The 25,626-nt window shown below is 42.6% G+C and overlaps 1 protein-coding gene across 4 annotated transcripts; it reads left to right on the top strand.

Annotated features, from left to right (window-relative positions):
• The first annotated feature begins 2,106 nt into the window (after positions 1-2,106).
• LOC124122575 (transmembrane protein adipocyte-associated 1 homolog) lies at positions 2,107-22,283 on the top strand. Of its 4 annotated transcripts, none has more exons than XM_046485642.2 (11): positions 2,107-2,216; positions 5,130-5,489; positions 7,760-7,892; positions 8,775-8,864; positions 10,565-10,637; positions 11,977-12,056; positions 14,327-14,458; positions 15,259-15,319; positions 17,268-17,370; positions 18,493-18,573; positions 19,806-22,283. In XM_046485642.2, the coding sequence occupies exons 2-11, from the start codon at positions 5,272-5,274 to the stop codon at positions 20,050-20,052; spliced, it is 1,218 nt and encodes a 405-aa protein (XP_046341598.2). In that variant the 5' UTR covers positions 2,107-2,216; positions 5,130-5,271; the 3' UTR covers positions 20,053-22,283. The 4 variants fall into 4 exon arrangements, with proteins under 4 accessions (XP_046341598.2, XP_046341596.2, XP_046341595.2 ...); XM_046485640.2 differs by having other exon boundaries at positions 2,113-2,238; XM_046485639.2 differs by having other exon boundaries at positions 2,123-2,282.
• Positions 22,284-25,626: the final 3,343 nt, after the last annotated feature.

Here is a 25,626-nt window from a genome sequence, read left to right as displayed (position 1 = left end):
AGATCACTAAGGCCATCCGTGTTGTGACAGTGTGTGTTTCTCAACTCCAACCTCCAACCTGTGGTCAGCAGACATTCCAGAGTCCCTGGCCCACTGAGGAGCTTGACCCAAGGCAGTATCTTATAACGATATAAAAAAAAACAAGCATAAAATACTCATATCCCCCGCTGGTATGATATGTCCGGTTGTGTGCAAGGCATGAGCCCTCCGGAAACGGTGGAAGAGCTGAGGCAGGTGTTATTAGATAATTTAATTTCCACATACTCTTTGCGATGTTAAAATGAGTACATTTCTAGGATCTTGACCAATCAGATGTCGGCTTTCTATGACGATGTGACTTCATTATCTACCACCTCGATTCGGACATTCCGATTTCAACAAACTACGAACCAATCAGGACACACGCACGTGCCTTGTGTATTTCAGCTGCTAGTGTCCGCGCAACTATCTTGGATTGATATATACTTATATCAGCTCGATAGTATAATATTTATGCATGCGTGTCAGTTAGTTCATTAATCTTCTGAACATCTTTTTAACAATGCAATATGTACGAGTATTAATGTACCTTTAAGTTGCATGCTTTTTGCATTTGAGAATGTAATAATGGAAAACATACAAATGAATAATTGAAAGAATGAATATAAAAATAATAAAGTTCTATCTAATGAATCTCATTATCCATCTGTTTATTTGTGTCTCCAAAACGTAGCGTCCCAAGGCTATCGTGACTACGCATATTTATATCTATTTTCCACCTAAACCGCCCTGTTTAAAATCTCAAAACATCATACTTGCTTGCACTTTCCACCTAAATGATATTCTGTCGCAATTACCCAATAACGCGGACTTTGGGAATGCCTGTTTTCGTTTTCTGTGTTTCACAGAAAAACTTCAATCAGCTGTAAGTGGCTACAATGTAATGTACTATAAATACATAGTGAAATTTGAGAAATATTTTGTCTTGATGTTCATGGCAATATGTATTTGCTCAGAGCGATCAATAATTGCATTGACCATTCATATGCAAATTAGATGTACGGATTACGTCACATAACGATATCAACATGTTAAAAGAGAATCGCGCCAATAAGCACGTGACAGGTCTTCACATCCTTTTCAGTCAATAAGATACAGAATGCGATTTGTCGTGAACTACAGAAATCGTCAATTATTGATGTGGGTTTTTGTTGTTGTTTGTTTGTTGTTTAACGCCGAAATCAGCAATATTCCAGCTATATGACGGCAGTCTGTGAATAATCCTAGTCTGGATCAGACAATCAAGTGATGACATCACGAGCATCGATCCACGCAATTGGGATGCGATGACATGCATGAACCAAGTCAGCGAGCCTGACCACCGGATCCCGTTAGTCGCCTCCTACGACAAGATCGTCGCCTTTTACAGCAAGCGTGTCCAATAGTTATGATTTCCACGCGTCCGTCAATTATAAAAAAAACCACATCCATTGTAAATCTTCCGGTTACAGTTGGAGAAACTTACATTTATAGTCCACTAGTCCTTATAATGATAATATATAGCAAAACCCCTTAAAAATGGCAAATTTCTACTTGTCCTTATGATACCTTAACTATTGGGCAAATTGGCAAGGACTATCGGACTAGTGCCAATTTCTAAGACTGTGAGGTACTGTTCCCCAGTCATGGTGCGAGAGTCTCCTGGTTGCTATATGCACGAGGCCAGTGGTACAATGACATAATGTTGTAGGAAGATATACATATATTTATTTTAACCTGATGACTTTTCAACACTTTTTAACCTGGTTGTCAATTCTGCTTGATCCTAGAGATGGATTTGGAAAATTCTCATTTTCCTGTTTCGAGCCGAGATCGCGATTCCTCGTGACGAAAACATATGTAGGGGAGGTAAGACTGTCGTACTCGATGTACTCGCGTGCAACTATACGGTTAGAAGTAAACGAAATAGGAAACGTCTTCACCTGAAACTAAGACATCGATAAGACATGGATTGCCGTGGTAAATTACCACGATCACTATTCAATTGGTTGAAAGCATATGTTTTATGAGTATAATTTGTGTTTACTCGCGTCTAGCACTACGCTATGATGTAACCGGAAACGCTGCAGTGTTCTATATTTAGACTTCCAGGACAAGTCCAAGTTTCTTTTCCGGTTAAAAATAATCCTTGTGTTTATTGATGTCACAACATATCAGATGATCACCTTCAAGATACAGTAAGACCATGTCTCACCAGTGGTATGTTTCATGTGTGATTGAATTATAACTGCGGACATCTAAGGGTAATGTGTAGAAAAACACCCCCTGTTTGCTAGTCTAGCAAGCATTGAGCTAAGTCACTCTGAGCGTGCTCATGAATCATACAGTTATAATTGTTTATATGGTTCAGCTGTGTGTAACATATCGGATACTATCAGATAACAACACCGGTCTCACTTGAACAGAACGGTCGGTGATATACTGAGACTAAATTAGGATGAGGTCAATGTCTTATCAGCTGGACCGTATCAAGACTATCAATGTCTGGTGTTCATAACGATATTTACAATTGGATGTCGAGATCGTTCTGTGTAGAAATCTGTGTTGTGTTAGGGTAGATCATCTATATTTCTAGATATGTCTGTCGCGTTTATCGATCTGGTGGTAAGTATTCAGATTCAATGTTTAGGTTGGTTCACTGTATTTGTCAGCAATTTGTTGAGTTGTCAATGGGGTGGCCCTGTCAGACCAGATTATGATGCACATGATTTAGGGTCTCAAGAAGAGCTAGCATGGGGAGTTGAAATATTTGCTGTACACCATACCTGCATCAGTATATACACAGTTTTGTCATGTCCGAAGTGATCAATATAGATCTACTGCTAAAAGAACTTGTCGAATAGTAGGTACAATGGTAGGTATGCAATGGAAGAATCTGTTTTAACTTTTAAGGGGTGTAGAGGTAACAAAAAAACTATATTCATATAACTACGTTTATGACAAACATGCTTATAACAAACTAACAGATATAACAAACTATTTCTTGGTCCCCTCCATGTGCTGTATATTTGCTGTTGATATGCTTATAACAAACAACGTATATAACAATTTAAAAATGAGTGGTCCCTTGTGAGTTTGTTATAACCGTAGTTTACTGTATATGTCTTTATTCCACTTCCACCATGGAGATTCCGGGTCAGACTAGGTCCCCAGCACCATACGCTGGTCGTAAGAGGCGACCAAATAGCATACATTGAGAAACGTCAGAGCGTTTGAGTGCATGGTTGTTCATGAATATCCTCGCTACAACCCATCCTAGTAAACAAAACATAGAAATGCACATCTACTATCGTCGCATTGACATTGTAACATCGCAAAGCATTGCAAGCTCAGATATTAATACAGATATAAATATTAATATTAATCCGCCTTTTGTACCCACCTCGTGGTTTTTCAAAAATAATAAAACCACTCGCAACCGAAAAGCCTCTCCATCTTGTGTCCCAATTGTCAGTGGTCTAAGTGTCCAACAAACCATACTGGCGGTGTTTGAATCTTGATTCGCCCCGATTATATTTCTAGGTTTGTCAGCACCATACCCGTGCTCGTGGGTTTCACCGAAGTGGTAAACAACTGAGACATGCATCATTTCGGCCTTTCCTCCCACATTAAGCTGACACGCCGTGATATAACTGGAATACTGTTTAAAGCGGCGTTAAACCCAACTCACTCACTCGTCACCTTGTTATTATATAGATCAATGCCGTTATACAAATTTGATTATTTCTCGTCTAATGATTGTGATAAATAGAGAATCTCACCCGAGTGTCTTTTGATATCAAATATATCAACACAAGTTGATAAAAGTGGAAAAATTCCGAGGCTTGCGGAGGATTTTTGCCACTTTTATCAACGAGTGTTGATATATTTGATATCAAAAGACCCAAGGGTGAGATTTTATTTATCATCCAACATCATTCTTCCAACTTTTTCAATTTGTAGACAGTAATTAGCAGTGTTTTCAGTCTAAAAAGTACTGCTAAAAGCTTCAGTAGCAGAGCCATTAGTGATGTCATTTGATTGTGACATCATGGTAACCCGTGACGTCACTATGGTCTGCAAAGCATTGTCATGTAATTTCATTGCAGCGATATCTACAGTGTAGTTAACGCTTGATCTCATCCAAGCGATATCTCCTGTGGGAGCCAGTTTTGGATGAGAATAATTATTCAGGGCTTTATCTAGTAATTCCAACCAATTGCCTGTGGCAGGAAAAGAATCTTCCCAAGGCAAGAGAGTTAACTGACTTTAAAAGTCCAGTTTCCACCCTTGCTGAACTAGGCTGGTATTATGGAGTTACATTTTGTCTGGACTAACGAGTCTGTGCATAGTCCAATCAAAATTGTGCGAGGAAATAGAAATCCGGTTCGTAAACTGTCATGCAGATTTCGGTCGATTGCAGGATTTGCAAAGCATGTGTACCCCCAACTCGTTGTCAACAGATATTTTCCTAATGTTTTCATGTTTTTAATCAAGGTACTCACGTGATTTGATGCACTTCGCGATGTAAGACAAGTTTTATCACAGTATAGATCTTGATTATCGTTCAGATCATGTTAATAGGGCGCTGCCATTTTGTTTGAAACAAATGCAAGTAACACGGGAGGTGGAATCTGATTGGTCCATAGGAGAGGCATAGAAGGGACATAATTGGTAATAACCACTGGTGGCACTACGATCGAGCCCAGGAATTCTAGCCTAGTTCGGCAAAGGTGGAAACTGGACATTTTTGGAGTCAGTTAACTGAGATGCAGGAAAAGGGAAAAAACATTTTGTATGGAATGAAGGTTTTTTAAAACTTCTCTTTTTTTTTACAATTCAGAGGTGTTATCATGGTTATATTAATGGGATTTTACCTTACGTTTATGCAATATCATGTTTTTCATGTTTATAGGTTCTGTTATTATACAAGTCTCCTCTACACAGCCACCTCAGTTACATTACAACTTGAATTGGGAAATTTTAATTCCAATTTGTAAATTTAACGGACAATTGCTGCAGACTTAAGGCTGAATAACAGCCCCTGATCAGGTCTTGACAATCCCTGCTATCATGGCTCTGACATTAAGTTTTCACGTTTATCCTTACAGGTAATTCACGGATAGGAAGCATGATGTAACAAGGGTCTAGCTGCTTCATTGGTCCAGGAATCAGAAGACAAGCAGCCCTGCTGGAACCTTGATGGTTCATCGTCTGAAGGGATTGCAGGGTCATACAAACGTCCATTGTTGAATGGCCGTGGCACATTTCAGCATTTCTGCCACAATGGTGACGCATGGGATGAAATCGAACATTTTTGAGGACAAGGTTTTACATGTGTCTGGCAATTCCAGTACCATGACGGCCCCGCAGATGTCCACCCTGGGGTTGAGAAACAACTCCTTTCCTCCTGCAGTAATCTCACAACCTCCCTGCCAGTGGATTCTGTATGCTGATGTAGGCACCTCGGGGTAAGCACATTCTGTAAGGTCTGTTAGTCTTGATCCTGCCAGTGGATTCTGTATGCCGACGTGGGCAACTCTGGGTAAGCACATTCTGTGAGGTCTGTTAGTCTTGATCCTGCAAGTGGATTCTGTATGCTGACGTGGGCAACTCGGGGTAAGCACATTCTGTGAGGTCTGTTAGTCTTGATCCTGCCAGTGGATTCTGTATGCTGACGTGGGCAACTCGGGGTAAGCACATTCTGTGAGGTCTGTTAGTCTTGATCCTGCCAGTGGATTCTGTATGCTGACGTTGGCAACTCTGGGTAAGCACGTTATGTGAGGTCTGTTAGTCTTGATCCTGCCAGTGGATTCTGTATGCCGATGTTGGCAACTCTGGGTAAGCACGTTCTGTTAGGTCTGTTAGTCTTGATCCTGCCAGTGGATTCTCTATGCTAACGTTGGCAACTCTGGGTAAGCACGTTCTGTGAGGTCTGTTAGTCTTGATCCTGCCAGTGGATTCTGTATGCTGACATTGGCAACTCGGGGTAAGCATGTTCTGTGAGGTCTGTTAGTCTTGATCCTGTCAATTGATTCTGTATGGCGACGTGGGCAACTCTGGGTAAGCACGTTCTGTGAGGTCTGTTAGTCTTGATCCTGCCAGTGGATTCTGTATGCTGACGTTGGCAACTCGGGGTAAGCATGTTCTGTGAGGTCTGTTAGTCTTGATCCTGTCAATTGATTCTGTATGGCGACGTGGGCAACTCTGGGTAAGCACGTTCTGTTAGGTCTGTTAGTCTTGATCCTGCCAGTGGATTCTGTATGCTGACGTTGGCAACTCTGGGTAAGCACGTTATGTGAGGTCTGTTAGTCTTGATCCTGCCAGTGGATTCTGTATGCCGATGTTGGCAACTCTGGGTAAGCACGTTCTGTGAGGTCTGTTAGTCTTGATCCTGCCAGTGGATTCTCTATGCTAACGTTGGCAACTCTGGGTAAGCACGTTCTGTGAGGTCTGTTAGTCTTGATCCTGCCAGTGGATTCTGTATGCTGACGTTGGCAACTCGGGGTAAGCATGTTCTGTGAGGTCTGTTAGTCTTGATCCTGTCAATTGATTCTGTATGGCGACGTGGGCAACTCTGGGTAAGCACGTTCTGTGAGGTCTGTTAGTCTTGATCCTGCCAGTGGATTCTGTATGCTGACGTTGGCAACTCTGGGTAAGCACGTTCTGTGAGGTCTGTTAGTCTTGATCCTGCCAGTGGATTCTCTATGCTAACGTTGGCAACTCGGGGTAAGCACGTTCTGTGAGGTCTGTTAGTCTTGATCCTGCCAGTGGATTCTGTATGCTGACGTTGGCAACTCTGGGTAAGCACGTTCTGTGAGGTCTGTTAGTCTTGATCCTGCCAGTGGATTCTCTATGCTAACGTTGGCAACTCGGGGTAAGCACGTTATGTGAGGTCTGTTAGTCTTGATCCTGCCAGTGGATTCTGTATGCTGACGTTGGCAACTCGGTGTAAGCATGTTCTGTGAGGTCTGTTAGTCTTGATCCTGTCAATTGATTCTGTATGGCGACGTGGGCAACTCTGGGTAAGCACGTTCTGTGAGGTCTGTTAGTCTTGATCCTGCCAGTGGATTCTGTATGCCGATGTTGGCAACTCTGGGTAAGCACGTTCTGTGAGGTCTGTTAGTCTTGATCCTGCCAGTGGATTCTGTATGCTAATGTTGGCAACTCTGGGTAAGCATGTTCTGTGAGGTCTGTTAGTCTTGAACCTGTCAGTGGATTCTGTATGCTGACCTTGGCAACTCTGGGTAAGCACGTTCTGTGAGGTCTGTTAGTCTTGATCCTGCCAGTGGATTCTGTATGCTAATGTTGGCAACTCCGGATAAGCACGTTCTGTGAGGTCTGTTAGTCTTGATCCTGTCAGTGGATTCTGTATACTGATGTTGGCAACTCTGGGTAAGCACGTTCTGTGAGGTCTGTTAGTCTTGATCCTGCCAGTGGATTCTTTATGCTGACTTTTGCAACTCGGGGTAAGCACATTCTGTGAGGTCTGTTGACCTTATGACTGGTCACACCAATCATCTGTCTTGTCATGACCCTAATGTAGAAGTCTGTGATCAAAGGGATAAAAGAGTAAAAAAATATTGTGCATTGTTGTCTTATGTATTATCATGATTATGCAAGTATTGTACATTGATTGCCCATTCACCAGTATTGTGCAGGTAGTATTGTGCAGGCAGTATTGTGCAGGCAGTATTGTGGTATGATGTGTACATGGTGGTCTGTATTGCCGTGTCGACAGAGTGCGGATCTGGGATCTCATCATCCTCATCCCCAATGCTCTGTTTCTGATGTTCCTGCTGTGGCGTCTCAAGTCCACAGTCTCCAAGCTCCGGACCAACACAAGCCCCATCTTCATGGCATTCTATTTCCTTGTGAGTATCAGTCAACGATAACATGATGTCTATGTAGAGGCCATAACATTCCTGACTTGCCTGAAAGGATTCGAACCACGGACCTTCAGATCTGAGGTCGGACACCTTGTCCACATGACCAAGGGAGGTAACCCTGTCAGTAAGCTGCAGACTCCCTGGCCACATTGTAGGGCGCTGAGACTTATTGTGATCTGAACTTGGTCAGCCCCATGTTGGGTGCCAATGTAGTGGCTATGGAATTGCTATGGGATATTAACCACATGCTTTCTGATCTGAGCTTAGGCCCCTTGTCGACCTGCAACCCATACTTGCCGTAAAAGGCGATTATGCTTGTCATAAGAGGCGACTATCGGGAGGTCAGACTCACTGACTTGGTTGATGCATGTCATCGATCCCAACTGCGTGATGTCAAACACTGGATTGTCTTGTCCAGACTCGATTATTTACAGACCGCCTTCATTTAACTGGAATATTGCTGAGTGCGGCTTTAAACAAGAAACAAACAAAACAAACAAACACCGATGACTTGTTCAAGGGCTTCGGTCCTGCCAAACACTGAAGCACATGTAACACATGTGGTGTCTCCTGAGGCAAGTGACTTTGTTCCAAATGTGCCTCTGTTCACCCAGAACAGGTAGGATGAGATGGCCAAGTGGTTGTTAACCTTCTAGCATCTAACAGGCAGCTTTGGTTGTGTACTCCCCAGGGAGCTGAGAATGATTGTTGAGTGCACACTGATCCAGTGAGTAATAATAGCGCTTTGAGTATACCCCGGGTGGTGTGAAATATTATTCTTCTTCTTCTTCTTCTTCTTCTTCTTCTTCTTCTTCTTCTCCTTTCAACTGTTAATAAACCTCTCACGATGTGTCATGTTGTGTGCAGGTGTTTCTGGTGGCGGTGATCAGCGTCCTGCGTTGTGTCGTATCCATGACGGTCAATGCCTCAGTCCTGGCTGGAGATATAGCTGACAAGGTGGGTGTGTCTTTGCATTGTGCATGCCACTGTAGATTTACCATGTTTACAAGAACTGTACTGACAACGTGTACACAAAGTTGGGGCATGAGGTTACAGTTGTCTTAGGTTCCGGTATCGTGGGCACCATACCCGTGCTCGTGGACATCACCAAAGCGGTAACCATCTCATATTTGTATCACTTTGGGCTTTCCTCCCACATCAATCTGACAAGTCGTTATCAGACTGAATTACTGTTCAATAAGACATTAAACCAACTTCACTCTAAGATACTGGAATTTGCTTAGCAGAGTTGCATCCTTTACATGTACCAGGATGCAATGACTGAGGGTTCGAATCTTGAGGCTATGTGCTTGTGGTAAAAGACTAAGACCTGCATGGCAAGGCATTGTACAACATTGAGGGTTCCTGGGCCCTTGAGGTTTTCTGCAATGGTATTTGGATCTGAGGACATCCCGTATCTTCAACTTGAACATTGTGGTTATGACAAGGGCACCTTGAATTTCATTTTTCAAACATTGCAAGGGTGTTAGAAGCCACTAGGGCTGGCGATCGATACAGATCATAGAGATCGATAATCACCTAGCATATTTTCTTGAGTATAGTGCGCACCCGAGTATAATGTGCACCCCCCTCTTGCGGATTCAGTACTTTGGAAAAAAAATAATTTGAATATTATGCACAGAAAAAAATTACACCGTACCCCTTTAGCGAATTCCGATCAACGAACGGGTGATGAGAAACTTGGTCAGTACAAATTTGAAAACAGGATTAATCACATGCTTGGATTACCTCATTCTCATTAAAAACAGATACAAGTTCTCGCTATCGCCGAGGACACCCCGTTACAGGTCACAACAGAACAACCTTTCACGAACTATGACCGACCAATGAAATGCCTAACAGGAAGTCAACGTTAGTCACTAAAAAAACAGCTTTCTCAAGCTTTGCGGCACCAGTTTCAAACTGGCGACTTCCATTCCAGACACACACCATGTACTCTCTCACACACATATACTGAGGCCAGCCATTTTCTATTTTTCAATTCATGTGCCCGGCGCCCCTACTGGCAGCTGGTCCGAGGAATAAATTAAACATAAAAATATTTATTTCTATTATGTCTCCCACGAGTAATATAGACCCTCTTATACATAATAAAAGGTTATATATAAATTCCATGTCTACATCATGTCTGATTCAAGAAGCCAGCTGCAACTCAACGACATAATGACAATCAGTCAGTCAGTCAGTCAGTCAGTCAGTCAGTCAGTCAGTCAGTCAGTCAGTCAGTCAGTCAGTCAGTCAGTCAGTCAGTCAGTCAGTCAGTCAGTCAGTCAATCAATCATATGCGGTTTTGTTGAAACAATGTCATTAATCATGTTAATATATGAATGGTTCTTTGTTGAGAGTCACTGTGTAACAGAAGACAACCTTGACAGCTGACGTATTATGTCCCCATCAGGGTAGATTTCATGAGGCAATTTTAAACTCTGATGTACACATTGATCATTGCCATGTCTCTATCTTTGATGGGATCATCTACCCAACTATAAAAGTTGTATGTCGTTGCCCGTCAGCATGGATGCCCAGCAATCATCGTCTGTCTGGTCCAGCATTTTCCAAACTTGACCTCTACTGATGACCTTCACATGCAGATGACCTTGATATGGCTTGAATAACCATGGTAACCTCTGTTGTAGGTGTTGTGGCTGATCCTGAGGTTCTTCCTCTTGGCTACTGAGCTGTCCGTCGTCACCTTCGGTCTTGCATTTGGTGAGTACAGCAATCCTTTCAGATCAGTGTTCGAAATAATTTTTAAAACCCAACAAGACACCCAGGTTCTTCATATACACATGTATTCATCAGCCAAACAATATACCTCCTGCACCCATAACTGCCAGCCTAAAGCAAACCAAGATGGCTGCCGTAAAGTCATTCCCAAAACATTGAGGGCAGTTTCATATTCGCGGGGAAGTTTCGTATCCACATTAACAGACAGTTGGGCAGGTGACCCATAAGTGTTGCTGCCAATCTTCAAAGTTACCAGCCCACATTCAGGAATTATGAGTATTGAAAAATTGCAAAAAACGAGAGACAAATCACGTCTTGATTCCGTTGAAATAATGCAAACAATTACTTGAAAATGTACAAGAATTTATGATAAAAGTGAATACGTAAATAGTCTTAAAGTCTGCCAGACAAGTGGGCAGGTGGAGGAAATTTTCCACGGCCAGGAAGGCAAGCAGGCGGGCGGGCGGGCGGGCAGGCAGGCAGTTATTTCGGACACTGTTTCAGATACTGTAACTACCCTGAATATTTCCACGGTCAGGCGGGCAGGCGGGCAGGCAGGCAGACGGGAAGTTATTTCGGACACTGTTTCAGATACTGTAACTACCCTGAATATTTCCACGGTCAGGCGGGCAGGCGGGCGGGCAGGCAGGCAGACGGGATGTTATTTCGGACACTGTTTCAGATACTGTTACTACCCTGGCGATCTAGCCAGCAAAGGGGGTGTTTGAGAAACTGGATCGGGTGTTTTTAGGAACATTGGGTTTAATTGCAAATTATTCTGACAGGTAAAACTGTTTCTGTTGTCTTATCTTGTTTCTGCAATACTGTGGTTAAACATCACCGAAAATCCTTGATTACTAGAAAACACAGATGAGTAACTACCTCTAACTGGACACTGATAGCTCTGTCAGTTTATTACCGCTGAAAGAGAGTCAACTGTAAAGTGATATCTTTCGTTTCTATGACAACAAAAATGTTGAATATTTATGAGATAAACATACTGTGTTTTCAGTGTAGAGCTAGGTTGATGGTAGAATGAATTGAATAGGAACAGAACTTGTAGTGCTGGTTCAAGGTGGCCAATCTCAGCGGCTGTCTTAGAATGACCAATCACAGTGGCTGTCTTAGATTGACCAATCAAAATGGCTCTCTAAGATTGACCAAACACAGTGGCTGTCTTAGATTGATTAATCACAGCAGCTTTCTTAGAATGACCAATCACAGCGGCTGTCTTAGATCTACCAATTACAGCATCTGTCTTAGAATGACCAATCACAGCGGCTGTTAGAATGACCACTAACTATGTGATCTCCTCCTCCAGGCCATCTAGACAGTCATACAAGCATCCGCCGTGTGCTGGTCGTCACCTTCGCCATCGCTCTTGCCTACTCCTGTACACAGGTAAGAATATTGTCTGTCTCCTTCACCATCACTCTTGCCTTCTCCTGTACACAGGTGAGAATATTGTCTGTCTCCTTCACCATCGTTCTTGCCTTCTCCTGTACACAGGTGAGAATGTCACCTTCGCCATCACTCTTGCCTACTCCTGTACACAGGTGAGAATATTGTCTGTCTCCTTCACCATCGTTCTTGCCTTCTCCTGTACACAGGTGAGAATATCGTCTGTCTCCTTCACCATCGCTCTTGCCTACTCCTGTACACAGGTGAGAATATTGTCTGTCTCCTTCACCATCACTCTTGCCTACTCCTGTACACAGGTGAGAATATCGTCTGTCTCCTTCACCATCGCTCTTGCCTACTCCTGTACACAGGTGAGAATATCGTCTGTCTCCTTCACCATCGCTCTTGCCTACTCCTGTACACAGGTGAGAATATTGTCTGTCTCCTTCACCATGGTCTTGCCTACTCCTGTACACAGGTGAGAATATTGTCTGTCTCCTTCACCATCACTCTTGCCTACTCCTGTACACAGGTGAGAATATTGTCTGTCTCCTTCGCCATCACTCTTGCCTACTCCTGTACACAGGTGAGAATATTGTCTGTCTCCTTCACCATCACTCTTGCCTACTCCTGTACACAGGTGAGAATATTGTCTGTCTCCTTCACCATCACTCTTGCCTACTCCTGTACACAGGTGAGAATATTGTCTGTCTTCTTCACCATCGCTCTTGCCTACTCCTGTACACAGGTGAGAATGTCTCCTTCGCCATCACTCTTGCCTACTCCTGTACACAGGTGAGAATATTGTCTGTCTCCTTCACCATCACTCTTGCCTACTCCTGTACACAGGTGAGAATATCGTCTGTCTCCTTCACCATCACTCTTGCCTACTCCTGTACACAGGTGAGAATATTGTCTGTCTCCTTCACCATCACTCTTGCCTACTCCTGTACACAGGTGAGAATGTCACCTTCACCATCACTCTTGCCTACTCCTGTACACAGGTGAGAATATTGTCTGTCTCCTTCACCATCACTCTTGCCTACTCCTGTACACAGGTGAGAATATTGTCTGTCTCCTTCACCATCGCTCTTGCCTACTCCTGTACACAGGTGAGAATATTGTCTGTCTCCTTCACCATCACTCTTGCCTACTCCTGTACACAGGTGAGAATATTGTCTGTCTCCTTCACCATCGCTCTTGCCTACTCCTGTACACAGGTGAGAATGTCACCTTCGCCATCACTCTTGCCTACTCCTGTACACAGGTGAGAATATTGTCTGTCTCCTTCACCATCGCTCTTGCCTACTCCTGTACACAGGTGAGAATATTGTCTGTCTTCTTCACCATCGCTCTTGCCTACTCCTGTACACAGGTGAGAATATTGTCTGTCTTCTTCACCATCGCTCTTGCCTTCTCCTGTACACAGGTGAGAATATTGTCTGTCTCCTTCACCATCACTCTTGCCTACTCCTGTACACAGGTGAGAACATTGTCTGTCTCCTTCACCATGGTCTTTTTCTTGTCTTCTTCACAGGTCACAATTTACATTTTGTCTGGTGTGTACATTCTATTATTTCAGTAATATTTTAGAAATGTTACACAATTGTTAGATACAATGGTTTGAAGTGCCCAAACTTCATGCCATCTTTGTTCTTGTATTGTACATGTTTCAAGCCGTGACATCAGGGTTTTGCCATCAGTTAGAAAAGTGGAACCACCAATAATTATTTCAAGGGTCCTTGCAGGCAATGTGAGGGTCCTTGCAGGCAATGTGATGGTCCTTGCAGGCAATGTGATGGTCCTTGCAGGCAATGTGAGGGTCCTTGCAGGCAATGTGATGGTCCTTGCAGGCAATGTGAGGGTCCTTGCAGGCAATGTGATGGTCCTTGCAGGCAATGTGATGGTCCTTGCAGGCAATGTGAGGGTCCTTGCAGGCAATGTGATGGTCCTTGCAGGCAATGTGATGGTCCTTGCAGGCAATGTGAGGGTCCTTGCAGGCAATGTGAGGGTCCTGTAAAGTAATGAAATGGTGTGAGTACTGTACATTTAGATAATTACTTCAGAGCCTGGAATGAATCAATGATCGTTGACAGTAGTCAGGACTGATGGATGAAATGACAGACACTCATCACAGACACTGCTCTTGATGTGCTGTAGGTACATTGAATATTATTATGTATCCCTTGGGACACTGTATTTTTGTGTTCTGCATCCATTCTCTTCATTTGTGCGTAAAACCCTGTGACATCTCTACCTTTCTGCCGCAGGGGACACTGGAGTTTGTTCGCCCGGACCCCAAGTTCCATGTGGAGTCCGCTGCCAATGAGACAGAGAACTTTGACATCTTTGCACATGGCGGCATGATCTTCTGGTTCTCAAGTTCCCTCTTCTTCTCAATTGTAAGTAAATCATCATCAAAGGTCAAAAGTTCAAGGCCATGTTCAAGGTCAAAAGGTCATTGTCAGTAATTTAGTTTACTGTGATTAATAATTACTCTGGAAAATGCAACCAGTCTTCATATGAGATATTTTAAATTATTAATGGAAACATCGCATGAAAATACTCATGAAAATTTTACTATCGGTACCAGACTGCCTTTGAATGGCAAGGAACTTTATTATCCAAAACTGGCTCCCACAGGAGATATGGCTTGGGTGAGATCAAGCGATATCCACATTGTAGATATCGCTGCAATGAAATTGCATCACAATGCTTTGCAGACCATTGTGACGTCATTGGTTACCATGATGTCACAATCAAATGACATCATTAATGGCTCTGCTACTGAAGCTGTTGGCAGTACTTTCTACACTTAAAACGATGCTTATTACTGTCTACAAACTGAAAAAGTTGGAAGAATGATGTTGGATGATAAATACATTTCACCCTCGTGTCTTTTGAGACCAATATTCTCTATCTATTGGGAATGATGTTTGTCAGTGAATGTTACATCATTGAATATAGAAACTTATTACAAGATCTATAGTTATTGTAACTCATAAATTTGAATCATATTTGGTTAAGTTTATGGTTTAAGAATCTGTTTCAGATAAAGAATCTTCTATGGCTGTCCTTATGATCATTTCCATTGCACATATAGCTCTGTGAGGTGAAGGACATTCGTGTCCCAGCTGTGAGAGTGTGTGACCGTTGCTTGTATCATTCATTGCCGTCTTTCACTAGTTACTTCCTGTTTCAGGTGTATAGTGTTATATTTATCCTTCCGTGGACGAACCTGAACACCAAGCTCTCGCTGCCTTGTAAGTAAACGGAGAGAGACATTATGCCATACTAGTGTCTCCTCTAGGGGACTTCATGTTGTAATAACCTGATCTATGCTGTTCATAGAGGTGCCTTGATGTACTGACTGGTCATGGAGGCCTCTTGATGTATTGACTGGTGATAGAGGCGACTTGATGTATTGAGTGGGGATAGAGGCGACTTGATGTATTGACTGGTGATAGAGGTGTCTTGATGTATTGAGTGGGGATAGAGGTGTCTTGATGTATTGACTGGTCATAGAGGCGACTTGATGTATTGAGTGGGGATAGAGGTGACTTGATGTATTGAGTGGGGATAGAGGTGACTTGATGTATTGACTGGTCATAGAGGTGACTTGATGTACTGACTGGTGATAGAGGTGACTTGATGTATTGACTGGTCATAGAGGCGACTTGATGTATTGACTGGTCATAGAGGCGACTTGATGTATTGAGTGGGGATAGAGGTGACTTGATGTATTGAGTGGGGATAGAGGTGACTTGATGTACTGACTGGTGATAGAGGTGACTTGATGTATTGACTGGTCATAGAGGCGACTTGATGTATTGACTGGTCATAGAGGCGACTTGATGTATTGAGTGGGGATAGAGGTGACTTGATGTATTGAGTGGGGATAGAGGTGACTTGATGTATTGACTGGTCATAGAGGTGCCTTGATGTACTGACTGGTCATGGAGGTGACTTGATGTATTGACTGGTCATAGAGGTGACTTGATTTATTGACTGGTCATAGAGGTGACTTGATGTATTGACTGGTCATAGAGGTGACTTGATGTATTGACTGGTCATAGAGGTGACTTGATGTATTGACTGGTTATAGAGGTGACTTGATGTATTGACTGTTCACACAGGCGACTTGATGTATTGACTGGTCATAGAGGTGCCTTGATGTACTAACTGGTCATAGAGGTGCCTTGATGTATTGACTGGTCATAGAGGTGACTTGATGTATTGACTGGTTATAGAGGTGACTTGATGTATTGACTGTTCACACAGGCGACTTGATGTATTGACTGGTCATAGAGGTGACTTGATGTACTAACTGGTCATAGAGGTGACTTGATGTATTGACTTGTGTTCCATAAAGTTTCATTACCGGACTACTGTTTCCTGATTGGCTGACAAGACAGTGGGCGGGGCTTGTGGAGCATGACTGTGCTGACAAGACAGTGGGCGGGGCTTGTGGAGCATGACTGTGCTGACAAGACAGTGGGCGGGGCTAGTGGAGCATGACTGTGCTGACAAGACAGTGGGCGGGGCTTGTGGAGCATGACTGTGCTGACAAGACAGTGGGCAGGGCTTGTGGAGCATGATTGGCTGACAAGACAGTGGGCGGGGCTTGTGGAGCATGACTGTGCTGACAAGACAGTGGGCGGGGCTTGTGGAGCATGACTGTGCTGACAAGGCAGTGGGCGGGGCTTGTGGAGCATGACTGTGCTGACAAGACAGTGGGCGGGGCTTGTGGAGCATGACTGTGCTGACAAGACAGTGGGCGGGGCTTGTGGAGCATGACTGTGCTGAATGATGTCACCGATTTCGTATTGTCAGCAGTTTTTTTGTGTTAATGTCCGAAATAAGCAGTCTCAAGATATTATTGTTGTAGTGTGTATTTATAAAAATTGACTTCAATATTCTTTTGCATTTATGGAGGAATAACAGCGTAAAAAATTGGCACTAGTCCTATAGTCCTTGCCAAACTGCCCAATAGTTAAGGTATCATAAGGACAAGTAGAAATTTGCCCTTTAAGAGTTTTGCTATATGTTATTATTAGCAGGACTAGTCGACTAAAGCTGTTATTTTCTATCACTGTATAAACGTAAAATAACGATGTCCTCCCTATAAAAATCTGCACTATACATAAACAAGATTCCTGAGGTAACAATTACCCGACTCCAGGTATGACAAGTGTTGTGTTGTTGTTCCAGCCAAGAAGTCCTTTTACTACTACGCTCTGTTCCTGGCCCTCCTGAACCTGACCCAGGCTGTCGGCAGCGGCCTCATCTACTTCAGCGTGGCCAAGGGCCTGTGGTACGTTCACGGGATAAAACAGGATAAAACAGGATAAAACATGGCAGAGCAGAAAGCTCTCAAGTACTCGAGATCACACATGATGAGTGCAAGGACAGTGTTACTTAAACAATTCTTAGGACTGTTTATCCGGCTTCTAATTATATTCATTTTTTCTCTTAGGGACCAACAGTTTCATTTTCTTTGGCGGTTCGAGAGATTTTACTCATACCTCATCAAAACATAACACTTGTTTTTTCTGAAATGAGCCCAAGATATTTTTTGGACACAACACACTTTTTTCAGGACTGAATGTTTCCTTCTGTGTGACCTTAACCCCTAGTATTTTGTTCCTGTGTTTTCTGTACAAAAACATCTCCAACCACACAGTAGAGAAATGTCTGTAGCTAAGACTCTAGGGAATCAGTAACTGCCTGCATCACTGTGCTGCTCCCTATAAACAGTTTTGATTTTGACTTCCTCTTAAATCCTCAACCCAAATCTTCATCGCTCTTCATATACTTCAGCAAAGCGATCTAACAACGAATAAAAAACTCGTCACTTCCAAAAACACTTGCCTTCAAACAAGAGAGTAAGGGGCGGTCGGGTAGCCTAGTGGTTAAAGCGTTCGCTCGTCATGCCGAAGACCCGGGTTCGATTCCCGAAATGGGTACAATGTGTGAAGCCCATTTCTGGTGTCCTCCTCCGTGATATTGCTGGAATATTGCTAAAAGCGGCGTAAAACCATACTCACTCACTCACTCACTCACTCAAACAAGAGTACTTATATTTTAGACCCAGGAAGATCTGTGGTAGAATAGGTCTTCAGCAACCCATTCTTGCCTTAAAAGGTGACTGTGCTTGTCGTAAGAGGCGACGAACGGAATCAGGTGGTCAGTATGGCTGGTTGATGCATGGTTGATGCACCGTATTCCATTTGCATGGATCGATGCTCATGATGTCAATCACTGGATTGTCTGGTCCAGACTCCATCATTTACAGACCACCATCATATAGCTGGAATATTGCTGAGTGCGACGTTAAACAACAAAGAAACAAACCTATATTTTATATTGTACACCGATATTTTGACCTACTTTGTTGATCTTGCCTGATTCAGCCAGCATGTTTTCCCTGTTTCAGTGTGGTGGATGTGACGACCTACATCTACTTTACTTGTTTTGATCCCCTCGTCTACGGAACGTTTTTGAGGGAGTTCTTCAGGTACTGTTCAGTTAATGGCACTAGTTTGTATCTGCTTGTAATCTTGTCTCCCAAGGACATGTTAAAACAGGGGCAGATAACTCCTTCAACTCGGACACCAGCTTCATAGACTCGAAAACTGTCTTCCGTTTTCCAGGCCATTGTATTTGTATTCTGTGATGATGAAACCATTCGAAAGGGCAGTGGGGTAGCCTAGTGGTTAAAGTGTGCGTGCGCTCGCTCACTCACTCACTCACTCACTCACTCACTCACTCACTCACTCACTCACTCACTCACTCACTCACTCACTCACTCACTCACTGAAACTATTTGACACCATTCACATTTTTGTGAGCCAAATTTGAAATTTGAAATAGGCAGGCAATCAAATAACTCTCATGAGCAAGAGAAATTCTGTGCTAAGTTAGTGATTGGCACGATAGCGATAGAGATGAGACTCCTACGCGAAGCTGTGAAGGGGGATAGGTCCAGGGTGTTGATCTTGACAGAATGAGGTATATTTTCCTTACTGGATAGTCGAGAATGATACAACTTATATACTGGTAATCCAGCCTTCACCTTTCATCCTTCCTGTTGCATCCTTGTTATCATTATTCAGTCGTTGTACACATTTCCCAGCTTCTCATGTGACTTGCCAATCATCGTCCTCAGTGACCTGTCAATACTTTTCCTAAATCTCTCTATAACCTGTCTGTCCTCCTACTGAATCCCTCCCATGGCCTGTCAATCATCTGCCTCAGTTCCTTCCATGGCCTGTCAATCATCCGCCTAAGTTCCTCCCATTACCTGTCAATCATCGTCCTCCAGAACATCTGGTCCATACTTGATTATTTGCAGATCGCCATCCTATGGTTGTAATATTGCTGATAGCAGAATTATACAACGAACAAAACAAACTAACAAAAGATCCGGGTTAGAACTGGTCTTCAGCTACCCATGCTTTCTGTAAAAGGCGACTATGCTTGTTGTGAGAGGCGACTAACGAGATTGGGTGGTCAGACTCACTGACTTCGTTGATGCATGTCATTGTATCTCAATTGTGTTTATCGATGCTCATGATGTCAATCACTGGATTGTCTGATCCAGACTCGATTATTTACAGTACACCATCATATAGCTGGAATATTGCAAAGTGCATTGTTAAACAACAAACGAACGATCAAACAAACAAATTAACAAACAAAACAAACAATCTCAGTCCCTGTGTCAATCATTGTCATTTTAACTTGCAGCATCTCCATCCCAAGCATCCCCTTCTCCTACAAGCACCAGGTGGACGAGATCCCCGACGAGGACACGCTCAGTCTGCCTTACCAGACGCCCTTCGAGCGGGACAAGGACGAGGGCGTGGCCTTCAGCAACAGCTTCGACAGCACCCACTTCAACCGACAGAGTCAAGCCAGCTCCCCCAACAGTTCCGTCAACATAGCACCCCCAAGCCTCTCCCTCAACAGCGACTACTATCAGGCCTCAGCTTAAGGGGAGACAACTGCCGACACACCACTATTCTAGGGCCCTTGATGTGGAGCAGGTGTGAGAGTACCGTCAATATTCTGTTGTAGAGTTCCAGATAGGGAAAGACAACGCTTTATGACATCTATTGTCCTGCTTTTGGTGATGTAGATCGTGTATTTGTGTGGAGCATATGATCTGCAGAGACAAATGTGTCTTAGGAAGACGGAGCCGATAAGGCAACCACTTACATAGTATCACTCAGACATAGCCAACTCATCTTCCTGATGCAGGGGAGTTAACTCACTTTGAAAATCCAGTTTCCACCCTTACTGAACTATGCTGGAATTTCAGAGTTATGTTTTGCCTGAACTAACGTGTCTATGTATAGTCCAAAAAATCGTTAACAAAATCGACATCCAGTTCATAAACTGACCTTCAAATTTCGGTCGATTGCGGGATTTGCAAAGCATGTTTATCGTCAACTCGGCATTGATAGATATTTTCCAAACTTTTTCATGTTTGTAAATAATGTGCTCAAGTGATTTGATGCTCTTCGCGAGGTTAGACCTGTTTTATTACTATCTAGATCTTGATTAACGATTGGAACGTCTTGACTGGGTGCTGCTACTTTGTTTGAAGCAAAAGCAGGTAAAATGATAGGTTGAATCTGATTGGTCAATAGGAGGGAGTCACGAGGGACATGATTTGTAATAGCCACTAGTGGTGCAACGATCGAACCACAAAATTCCAGCCTAGTTCGGCAAGGATGGAAACTGGACTTTTACAGTCAGTTAATTCCCTTGCCTAGGGAAGATGCAGCCAAATGAGCACAAGCCCCTGTATTTGGATGTTGCGGAAGGTTGACCTGAAAGCAGACCGGTATGAAACTGGCACTTGTCTGCATCAGACCGGTAGAAGTGACCTGTCTGCTTCTGTGACATCTCAACATGAGAATTCTTGCCACACTCAGCACTGGGAATACAGGAGAATTGTGAGTTTTCTGTGAATTCTGTGACTTTGTGAATCTGAGACTGCCTGCGAGTAGTCTGTCATTGTGGCTATCTAGTCTGCTGACCCCTTGTTCACTATGCTTCTCACTAGCATTGTTCTGTGTGGAGTGAGGGAGAGTGTGTCGTCCCTCGGCTGGGCAAGATCTGAACAAACAGATGCGGAGACTGGTGAGTCTACTGGCTGAGACTGTCAATCAAATAAAAAACGTGGAATGTCATAATGCCACTGCTTGAACATAATTATTTATTTTGAAGAAATTTTGGAAGAATTTTGTGTGATTTTTGCTATTCTCGGTTTATTTGTTATTTTATGCATGATTGTAATAATTTGATATATGTATTGTGTATTACGGTCCCCAAAATTCCAGTAACCATGGCAGCAAATACCCATCATATTGTTAAAACTTGTAAAAAAAACTTGTCAAGGAAACACTAATTAAGGAAAGTAAAATTTATCTTACTTACTAATATATTAATGTATGTTACCATGGTTACCTGAAATGCTGGATCGTTTTGCTTTATCTGTAAAGAACAAACCCATTCACAGAGAGGATCCTGTTCTGTGTCCTATAGTGAGGTGAGGTGTCTTGGTTTATAGTGAGGTGAGGTGTGTTGGTTCATGGTGAGGTGAAGTGTGTTGGTTTGCTTATTTGAATTGCATATCATAAGACTGATCCAACGAATCAAAACATATTATGATAAGGCGGTTATGTTATGTTATGTTATGTTTTGATTTGTTGGATCACGGCTCCATTGACCCTTATAATTTATAAAAAATAAATTTGAAAAAACCCAATATGTGGTAAATACTCAGTGATGTAAAAACCCACAACACAATGCCAAGTTTGAGTCCTTTTTCGCCAAGTCATAGCTGATTGTGTGCATAATGAAGCTGGAGTTATGTCCCTTGACACATGGACGTTGTTGAAATGTGCTCCTGCAGACAGTGGTGCTAGGCTGTCTGGTGCTCTCACACATATATAAACAGTGTACCTCATGTGGAGTGTGATCATGTATTGCTTTGTAACAGTGACATGTAATAAGTTACTCTATGTTGAAATGAATAACCATGATAACAGTACATCTCCAGAAGGCATATGTGATATTTGTTGTTTCATAATGTACATTTACATTTACATTGTGTATACCGTATTCGACGTAATAATCGCCCGGGGCGCTCTCAAAATTAGAAATAGGGGGCTCTTATTAGAATATTATTTTAGTAAAAAAACAGTTAAAAGATAAATTTCGTGGTGTATGCTGACAGCGTGAAATGTTTATGTACGACAGATATATTTTTCCAGAATTTAATTGCCCATAATCATGATAATTAAGTGTGCATATAACACATGAGTGCGTATTATACGCGAATAAATAAGTCTTGTGTACATTGATCAATCAGAAGGGGTGCTAATTAGGATTGTTCACTGGCCAATATATTAGCAAATATCGCTGTGGGCGCTTATTAGAGCGGGGCGCTTATTACGTCGAATACGGTAATTCTCATGCATTTACCCTGATCAGATGACGAGGCTGTGCCGACTGGCTCGCTGTCAGTCCCTCCTCTGTATTCTTGGCTATTGCATTAACAGACCAGAACAAGAATGTGTTCTTTCATGGAATACTTTTGGTCAATATCAAGATGCCAAAAATAATGTTCTTACGGTTGATTAGAGATATGTTTTATGACATTTTTTATAAGAATGTTTTATTTTATTTTTTATCTTGGAATGGCTGCGAGAACAGGTATTGTTCCATGATAGGTTAAAATGCACATGCAATAAGCTTTATGTTCAGTTTACTTTTTAGAGAACAAAATACAAAAAATCTAAAATTTCTATTTGATATATTTTTGGCCCATCTATTCCATGTACTCAACATGTGGGGCTTCAAGGTCGGAAGTGATATCCCCAGCAACATGTGCTTGCTGTGAGGGGCAGCTACGTGGATTAGGTGGTCAGGCTTGGTGGTGGTGGGGTTGATTGTGTCATCGGTTCCGATTGCGAAGATAGATGCTCATGTCAATCACTGTATTGTCTAGTGGTTGATGCATCACTTGTCATGCTGACGGTTCGATTCCTGACATGGGTACAAGGTGTGAAGCCCATTCCCGGTGTCCCCCGCTGTGATATTGCTGGAATATTGCTGAAAGCAGTGTAAAACCAAACTCACTCAATCACTGGATTGTCTGGTCCAGGCTTGTTCATATACAAACCACCATCATATACATGTAGCTGGAACATTGCTGAATGTGGTTTTAAACAAACAAACAAACTCCATCTAACCACCTGTATTTTTCCGAAAGAAATGAGCAAATCAAGATATACATATTGTCTCTCATCTTGTATAGGACACAGAGACCATTGCATCATGGGTAAGACAAAATATTTAGTTCTACAATCTTTCCTTCAGCTCATTCTTTTCCTCCTTGAACAGGGAAACATTGTCATCCATAACATAAGTACTAGCTGACTAACCACGTTTTATTAACAGTAGTGATTTCTAAGTAAGGTGAGAAGAGTTGCCTCCCTTTACTTAACCTGATTACTCTAAATCTTGGAATTAACCCGTGAGTTAAATGCGAGTGGTCTTTGTTCGCAATAACTAAACTTGCATTTATGTCTCCAAAATGACTATCAACATTAAGATGGCCTCAATGCACACTTTGGATAGCGGATAGGGGTCAGCAGTCGTATTAATTTGGAGACTCATTAATTTCAAGATTTACAGTATTCAAGAATCACTATTATGTAAGTTTCATTTGTTGAACAAATTGGATTGAAAAGTATCATGTTTGTACTGATTTCTAAGTAGGATGAGAAGAGTTGCCTCCCTTTACTTAACCTGACTATCATGGTGATGGTACTCAGGATTCCCCAATGCCTTCTAAAATATGAGCAAAGGAAAAATGTATTTTTAGGCAGAACTTTACCGTTTAATATTAAGAGTTGTGTCAAGTTTACTCGCATCTTACTGAGGCAAGCGTGTCCACTAGCAAATATCAAAGCCTAGTGTCTACCCTTGCCACATCAAGGCCACTTTCCTTGGTTCGACCCTGGCGCCACCTCGCGTAGATCACGAGTTGTGCCCCTTGTAATGAAAACGCGATATCCAATCAGAGAGTTGTTCTTATCTCGTAAAGCTTCACAAAGATGGCGTCTACCTAGTCATCAGATAACAAACCATTCGCGATTTCATCCCTGACACATAAACATAGGCAATTGTTGGGGTGTTTAAAAGGTGGAAAAAATCATTCGTGTCAACAAGGACAGGAAGCGGTAAATCACTTTCATGCGAATGTGTACCAGTCGTGGATATTGATTTTGTGAAACGTTCTCTGATTGGACTATCGATATGTGCGATAGTCCAATCATATTTAGCACAGAAAGTTGGGTTGATGTGGCAAGGGTGGAAACAAGACTTTGATAAAAATGCCAGTGGAGTCTCTTGCCTCTGGAAGATGGTTTACTCGGTGTTTGTACATGGCTGTACAAGGGCTTTGTGTACACACTAAACCCCTTGTCCAGACTGACTAACAGTGCTTGATGGTCAAAAAGAAAGTCACATATCAATTTCAGTTCTTGTCAATCCTGTGTACATCTCTAATGTGTCAGTGAATCTGTGGTAAACATTCACAAGATGCGGGGGAAGATGTTGACCGTTACTTTTGTGTTTGAGTATAACTAGTGTTGAAGCATAATGTTCCAAAGGTCACTGTACAAATAAAGGCACAGGTTTTGTAGTTTCTTTTTGTCCATGGCGTTGTCTTGCCGTCAGACTAGTGCAATTCTGTCAGTTTTATTTTTGTTTTGTCATATATTTTCCTACATGTAAATAAATCCTCCGGTACCTGATGTCAACTGTGCATGCACATTCAAGGAAATAAAGTTGAAATGTGGTTCTAGATGTTTTTGATCAATGTGGTATCTCAATACAGAAACAGAAATTGGAAGGATTCCTCTTTTAACAAGAAACAACATCCGCTAGCTCGCTGGGACAGCCTACGTGGGTAGGGCGTCTCAAAGGTCGCTGAGTGGATCTCCTGGCCGTGTCATACCAAAAGGTGTTCGAAGGTGGTACTTGTTACCCTGCTTGCATCTTCCCAAGGCAAGATAGTTAACTCCCAGTTTTCACCCTTGCCGAACTAGGCTGGAATTCCTGGGCTCGATCGTAGCCCCACCAGTGGTTATTACGAGTTATGTCCCTTCTCCCTAAACCTCTCCTATGGACAAACCAAATTCCACCTCTCGTATCGATCACTTGCATTTGTTTCAAACAAAATGGCGCGGCCCAGTCAAGACAATCTTATCGATAATCAAGATATATATTGTGATAAAACGGGTCTGATTTCGTGAAGTGCATCAAATCACGTGAGCACCTTGATTAAAAAAAACATGAACAGATTTGGAAAATATCTGTTGGCATCGAGTTGGCGATGCACATGTTTTGCAAATCCTGCAATCGACCGAAATCTGCAGTTTACGAACCGGTTTTCGATGTCGTTCCTCGAATTTGATTGGACTATGCATAGACTCGTTAGTACAGCCAAAATGTAACTCCATAATACCAGCCTATTTCGGCAAGGGTG

Source organism: Haliotis rufescens, unplaced genomic scaffold, assembly GCF_023055435.1.
Source record: "Haliotis rufescens isolate VD_foot unplaced genomic scaffold, xgHalRufe1.0.p SCAF_71, whole genome shotgun sequence".
Classification (NCBI taxonomy): Eukaryota; Metazoa; Mollusca; class Gastropoda; order Lepetellida; family Haliotidae; genus Haliotis; species Haliotis rufescens.
This window is presented reverse-complemented; position numbering and strand designations above follow the sequence as displayed.

Coding starts and splice junctions, on each gene's coding strand:
- LOC124122575 (XM_046485642.2), top strand. CDS start 5,272: ATGGCCGTGGCACATTTCAGCATTTCTGCCACAATGGTGACGCATGGG. Junction 7,893..8,774: donor TCATGGCATTCTATTTCCTT/GTGAGTATCAGT, acceptor TGTTGTGTGCAG/GTGTTTCTGGTGGCGGTGAT. Junction 18,574..19,805: donor TTTTTGAGGGAGTTCTTCAG/GTACTGTTCAGT, acceptor TTTAACTTGCAG/CATCTCCATCCCAAGCATCC.